The sequence below is a fragment of the Tiliqua scincoides genome, chromosome 2 (genome assembly GCF_035046505.1).
Source record: "Tiliqua scincoides isolate rTilSci1 chromosome 2, rTilSci1.hap2, whole genome shotgun sequence".
In the NCBI taxonomy this organism is placed as follows: domain Eukaryota; kingdom Metazoa; phylum Chordata; class Lepidosauria; order Squamata; family Scincidae; genus Tiliqua; species Tiliqua scincoides.
The window spans coordinates 202,844,335-202,851,690 of NC_089822.1; the positions used below are offsets into that span (position 1 = coordinate 202,844,335).

Consider the following 7,356-nt stretch of genomic DNA (forward strand, 5'->3'; position numbering starts at 1 on the left):
GGGGCGCCAGGGGAGCTCAAGCGAACGAGCCTCCCGTGGGGTGCCCTGCGGAGAGCGGGATGAGCCTCGGCCCACCGCAGTTCAGTGTGGAAGGCTGCGGCCGCCACGCTGGAGAGGACCTCGGTTCACTGAGCGGGAACCACTGGAGTAGAGGAGTAGTAGTGCAGCTCTGGTACCAATGGAGTAGTGGAGTAGTAGTGCAGCTCTGGTACCACTGGAGTAGTGGAGTAGTAGTGCAGCTCTGGTACCAATGGAGTAGTGGAGTAGTAGTGCAGCTCTGGTACCACTGGAGTAGAGGAGTAGTAGTGCAGTTCTGGTACCACTGGAGTAGTGCAGCTCTGGTACCAATGGAGTAGTGGAGCACCTCTGGAGTAGTGCACCTCTGGTACCACTGGAGTAGTAGAGCACCTCTGGTACCATTGGAATAGTGAAGTATTGGAGCACCAATGGAAATTGAGTAGTTCACCAGTGGTAATTGAGGTGATGGCTGGTGGTATGCGCAGGACATAGGGTGGTATGAGACTCCAAAGCATGCTTTTCCACGCTCAAAAAACTTCTCCCATCAACCCTGAGCCTCTTACTGGTGTTTGCTGCATCATATCTGGCCTACTAACCCAGAAGTAGCTGGCAATGACGACATCGCCAGTTCACTTCTGGTGGTACTTAGAAAAGGTGAACCATGTAAAGTGCTACAGAGAGGACAAACATTAAGAAACACCGGAGTAGAGACCCAGATGATCTTTGTAGCTACATGGCCCTTCACTAATGAACATAAAAACAACCCTGCTAGATCAGGCCAAAGGCCCATATAGTACAGCTACCTGTATCTTACAGTGTCTCACCAGATGCTTCAGGGAGCACACATCAAGATACCCATAACCTGTTGCCACTACTTTGCAGCTGGCAATCAGAGATAGCCTACTTCAAAAACCAGGAGGTTGCATGTACCCACCATGGCTTGTAACCTGTGATGGACTTCTTTATAAATCTGTCCAATCCCTTTTTAAAGGCATCTAGGTAGGTGCCTTCACCACATCCTGTGGCACACATTCCACAAAGTACACACAGGTAATAAAGTTGGGAAAAGTGTTATATAACGCTTAGTGCAAATTAAACTTTCTACCCTAGACCACTTTGTACAATCAATTATATCAAATTAAAAGCACACAACACTTACTCCCCAAAATCAGACAAAATAAACACTTATTTTTATAGCATCTATAGCAATTGCCTTCAGCTGACTGAAAAGCAGTGTTCTCTAGCTCAGTGGTTTTCAATCTTTTTTGTGCCACAACCCACAAAACATATGACCTGCCCTTAGTCCCACCCCTTTCCCAGGACCCTATCCACCCCCCCCACCATTATTGCTGCCCACTTCCCACCGGTTACATCTTTCCAGCTGTTAACTGTATCTTATTAGAGAGCAGAAAACAGTACTATGAAGCCTGGCACTAGTGATAGTTATTTTAGCACAACTGCCAAGAACCTGAGCAGGAGTGGGACACAATCTCCTGGTACCTGAAGGGGTACAACAGATGTCTCCTCCTTTACCTGGTGGTGCTCTAGTTCAGTGGTCTTTTTCATTCCAGTAAGTTGCCATGACCCCACAACTGAGGCTTTGCAACCTCATTGGGGTTCTGACCTCAAGGTTGGAAAACACTATTAGATCAACTGCTGAAGCGTTTTGTAACATTTGTGAACATTATCTAAAACTATTCAGAAGTTTAAATATAAGGTTAGCAGATATACTAGTATGAACAATAACTTTAAATTATGTTCCTATGCACCTTGTTGGCCTAACATAGCTGTTAAGCTTCTTTCAGCTCACATGTAGACTAATATCCTCCCAGGAGTAGTTGTACCCTGTCCAGCCAATAGTACAAAGCATTTCCAGTGAATGAACACCAATTACCAACCTAGTGACATTTCTAGTTTTCCTCTTGCTGAATTAGTTTGCTGACAAATAGCAGTTAGTCATACTACAGACTCTGAAATTAAGTTGGAGACTATGAATCCATAATACAGTTGCAAACTTAAAGCCATTCCTAGAGTATTCCCTCTCCCCACCTGATGCAATATTGAAAATCCCTAGAGATTAAAACCACCAGGATTTGATGTAGGATTTGATGAAGTCTCCAGGTCAATCCTAGAGAAATAGTTGTAGGGAGTCATTCCAGTTCTAGAATCATTTCATCCCATCCCCCTAGCAGACACTGCCTTTTCCTTGAAAAACAATCTTGGGAGTTCTACCATTTTAAATGGTTCTATTAACAAATGACTACAGTTCATTTCAATCTCAATTTGCTTTAGGCAGAGATGCAATAGTAACTTCCTGCAATCTTATAATCTCTACATTTCACTGACTTTTTCCTTGGCAATTGAGAACATTGCTCTTATTCCCATGCAATTAGATATTTCCCAGGACACTTTTACTGCCCCAGGTTGCAGTTATTCTCTTGGCCAGTTTGTATGACATATGCCAGATTACCCTTTGCCCCATTTATAACAAATGCTTTTAGGGTTCAAGGTATCATTTAGTCCATGATATCACTATGCCCCAAATGAGGCTTGCTTCTTATAAAAGGAACAAGTTTCCTTTAAGCAGCAATACAGTGGTTACTTCTTACAGCTAGCTTGTTAAAAACACTTTTGCTCAGAAGAGAACATAGTTTTTGTGCTGAAACTCAAGGTGACAGTTGTATAATGTTAATCTTTTAGCATCTAGGACCTCCAAATTCAAAATTTTGTCAAAGTCAGTATGAACTGAGGTTTTATGTACAGTATCCTACGATCCCCATACAGATCTATTATCCTTCTGCTCTACATTAAGCAACGTCCGATGTACTATATTACATTTAAGAGCACAGGGGAAGGCCTTAGGAAAGCTCCATATTAAACAGGAGAACTGGCAAGTCTATCTGTATATTTGTTCATCAAGAATCTAGCTGGCTATATTTGAACTAAGCACAAATATTGTTTAGTTTTTGAAAAATTAGGTAGCACTAGATCAAAATCTGTTGAGCTCAAACAGAACTCCTGGCTCTATTATTTATATAGCAGCATCAGAAAATATTGTTTGAATCCTGAATCTTCACATTCAAGCCATATACAGTACTATACCTCAGTTCTCCAGGCATACAAGCCGACAGCCTGTATGTAATACAGGGCTAATTTTAAAGCCCAGAGACTAGCTTGAAGGCACACCAAGTGTTCCTTAGTGTCTTGTCCTGAACACAGACTGCTCTGATCTTTCTGAAGCAGAAACAAACTATAAGCAATGTGAATATTTTACCAATAGCAATAGGTGACATCTCAATGGTCTGAAATGCTAGTTTTGTGAATACTTATGTACAAATCTTCTAAAATGGTATACATTTATGGAAACCTTTGAAAAGCTATAAATTGTTAAGAGTTCCAGAAGTAGTGAACTGTTAAATTTCCTCAGTTTGAGATTCAAGTAACTGGTTGCTATTCTGCTTAATAAGAAGACACATACACATACACTTACTTCAGACATTTTATTGGTGTACAATAAGCTGCTTAGATTCCAACTGTTTTCCCTGGTGTAATTTTACTACAACATCACATGCAAAATTTTAGATACATCAAGTGCCCTTCAAGTATTTAGAAGCAGCACAATCATTAATAAAATTTTGATGGAGCATAGAAACTTACTACCTGAGCAAACAATTGAAGAGTCGTAGAAAAAAGGCACTGCAGACAGGCAGACTGAAGATCTCTTCACATAAAATTTTAACCAATGCATTTTACAGACTTACATTTATATGTACTATATTGGAGTGTGTTGTGTATACTTCTTTTAATCTTACGTACAGCATAGAAGCACACCGGGAGCCATGACTTGCTCCTTGGCACATTCTGCACCATACAAGAAAAGATTTCTGTGTGCTTTAAGTATTATGATTTTAGATCAATTGTGTATGCCTACTAGTTGCACCATTTGAATCAGCCCCAAATTGGATAAGATAGCAGTTACCAAAGCTCTTTCCCAAGATGAAAGAACTATAGGTTCAATCTACATTCAATCTAGTATCCAAAAAAAGCCCCCTGCATCCCAAAGAAGCTTTGTTGGTGGAACAGAGTTATTTTCTGTACAAAGAAATAACTCAATTTAATTTGGGATGTGAGTTAGCCTAGAGTAAATATGAAATCTGACTAAAGTCTAACTGAAAGGAGAAGCAGAGACACTGCAGCAGGGTTAAACTAGTTGATTCTAGGGGGCTTGCTGAAGCAGCTTTTCAATATCATCTTGAATCTTGATGGTTTCAAATCGCCTACTGTAACGTTTAAAAGGCACTCCATCACGACCTATGAGGAACTTTTCAAAATTCCATGCGATGTCATTGCGGCATACTGGTGACCAGATGATGCATTGCGGGTTGGTCATCAGAGATACTGTGTCATCATGTGGGAAAGGCAATGCTTCCTTCAGGAATACGAAGAGTGGATGAGCATTGGCCCCATTCACCTCACACTTCTCAAACACAGTGAAGTTGGGCTCATATCCATTGCCTGGGCGGACGTACTTCAGCGAATTCAGGATCTCATCATTGGTGGCGTTCTCCTGTTAAAGAAATATGCCAAAGTTAAGCAACCATGATATCTACAGCATTAGCAAACAGACTACCCACTTCTGCTTCATTCTAATATTTTGTCCTTCCTCATCATCAATAGCAGCTCTCCTGAAACAAATACCATACATTCGTGCAGGCACCTACCATGTCATTCAAGTTTCACCTGTTATGGCAGTTCTCTAGCTGGGCAAACACTGGTGAGGCAAGTATGATGGGAAGTGTAGAGTCTCAGTTACCAATTCCTAAGCTGCCCTGTTGCAGCAGCCAAAAATGCCAGAAGTTTAACTTTGCTTTCCCCATAGAATATATAAATTAGTGAATCTCTCATTACCTAATCATTTGGCTTGTAAATTACCCTGAACATATTGCTTAGGTTACTGAAAGTTACTGTTTAATTTGATGTGAACTGCCTTGAGGGTCTCTTGACAGGTGGAGAGGCAGCATACAAGTGTCCAGATGACTAAAATCATGACTGGTTCTATTTCATCCAATAATCAGCACATGAACTGTTGCAAAAGCACACCTGCTTACAGTCGCAACCCTGCCACACTGTGGCAGGGCTGGGAACTACAGGTCCTAAGCAGCCTTATTAATTCTGATCAAGGAAGTAATCTGTAAAGGCAGGTGGCAGCAACAGACCCAATCTATACTTTAACAGAATTTGAATTTCGCCTTTTGAGGTCCAGCTGTTATTTTGCGATAAGCTAATAACTTGTCAGCTCCAGCTACTGACAATCTTCCATGTTTGAGCCAGCAACTGGTATCAAAGTATTTAAAACTAGTCTTTCCTCAGACAGAGGCCAAGCAATACCTTATAATATATCAAAATTATCTGAATGAAAACTTGACAGACTCAAGCCCTACAAGGGCAGCCATCTTCAAATTCACCTACATAAAATCAAATTACAGTTTAAAGATGCCAACGCACATGCTTTAGTTTTGGGTTCTGCTGCTGGTCACCTAGAACAAAAGATGTAGCAAGTCTACCCCGCTTTAATCCTCCAAATCATCAGGTGTCTAATCAAGAGAAATACACTTATTCTATTTTTACCCTTCACATTCCTGACTGGAGGATCTTGTTCTAAGTACTATGACCTTGTAATATTAACATCTAACCAGTCTCTTGTTATCTGGTGTGCTCCCTGGGGCATTTGGTGGGCCGCTGTGAGATACAGGAAGCTGGACTAGATGGGCCTATGGCCTGATCCAGTGGGGCTGTTCTTATGTTCTTATGTGTGATAGGTACCTTTCTCCTGTTCCATATCATACATCTGAAAATGAACAGATATCTGGCAACCTTAATCTCAATTCTGAAAGGGGAAGAAAAAGGTGGAATTTCACAAGCACTTTAGTGGTGAGAGAGAAGACAGATGAAGTAGTCAACAGTTTAGCCAGCACGCAAGGCTAACAAAACAGGGAAGCTTCAAAATGACCAGCCACATGCCTAGGAGGGGATAACTTAAAGAAATCTCTCTGCTGGAAGGCAAGCCATTTTGGGGCTATTCCTACTCCATTTCCAACAGAAGCCAACAAGCTGTGGGAAGTCCAGCAACAGCATACAAGAGCTTTCCAAGATCAATACAGGGCAGTTTAATTCCTGTCTGAAGGAGCTGGGGGGGTTATATCCCAAGTAAGGAGCACTACAAGAGACACTACACCCCCCACCCTTCATACTAGGAGCATAGTGAGAATGCTATGTTAGGAGCACAGTGAGAAAGATGGCAACAAGGGAGATGAGGCACCCATTGAACCATGTGCATTTAAAACTGACTAAACAAGTCAGAGGTGTAAGCTCTTCATCATTGCCACAGTCCTCCTCCCCATAGCTGCTACTTGCCCTGCCCTTGACAACCTTGGGTGTCTCCAGACATGGTGCAGGAAGTGAAAGCAGAGGAAGAACTGTGAATGAGGCACCCAGGACAACGCTGCCATTTTCCACCACTGGGCTCAAGCCTCCAAAGACTAGAGGCAAGCCCACTTCCCTAAACCTGGATGAAGTACGTACCTCCCCCCCAGGGTGATCAGATGTCATAACTGCAAAGGAGGACAAGGCACCCCAAAATGTAGGACACCCAAGAAAAATGTAGGGCATGCCCAAATAAAAGCTGAAAATACTTACATAATGATTTCATGTGGTTCACTTAAACACTGTATTATTAAACGTATACTTATTACATATAACTTAGTGCATATGTAGTAATTACAAGGCAGCTATAGGCTGCCTCACAGGGAAAAGGAGGACATTTCCAGGACGCAAGGGTTAAAAAAAGGTGTCCGGGAAAACGAGGACGCCTGGCCCCTCCTCCCCTTCCCACACCGAGGACCCAGGAGACTCGCTCGCCCCACCACTGCGCTCCAGCGGCCTCTGCTCCTCTGGACGCCTGCAATCCAACCCGCAGCTCCTGCCGGACGCAGCAGCAGCAGCAGCAAGGCCAGGCCTCCCCCGCGGGCGCCGTACCTGGTGGCCAAACTGGTTGGTGGGGAAGGCGAGCACGGAGAAGCCTCGGGGCCCGAAACGTCGCTGCAGCTCGTGGAACTGCGTGAAGTCCCGGGCGGTGGTGCCTCAGAGCGAGGCCACGTTGGAGACCAGCAGCACGCGCCCCAGCAAGGAGCCCAGGTCCAGGGGCTCCGCCGCGCCCAGCGGCCGCGCCAGCAGCCCCGCCAGAGCAGTCCCGGCCATGGTCGTGCGCAGCGATGCCGAGGGAGCGCGCTCCGGGCCCTTTTCAGCGCCGCGAGGGCGCAGGCTCCGCCCAGCCGCCCT

General features: G+C 43.9%; 1 protein-coding gene across 1 annotated transcript; it reads right to left on the bottom strand.

Moving 5' to 3' along the window:
* Window positions 1–3,504: 3,504 nt before the first annotated feature.
* Window positions 3,505–7,356, bottom strand: GPX1 (glutathione peroxidase 1). Its single transcript, XM_066615322.1, has 2 exons — window positions 7,054–7,356; window positions 3,505–4,585 (listed from the first exon to the last, which is right to left on the bottom strand). Exons 1-2 carry the CDS (start codon window positions 7,273–7,275, stop codon window positions 4,235–4,237), a joined length of 573 nt encoding a protein of 190 aa, XP_066471419.1. The 5' UTR covers window positions 7,276–7,356; the 3' UTR covers window positions 3,505–4,234.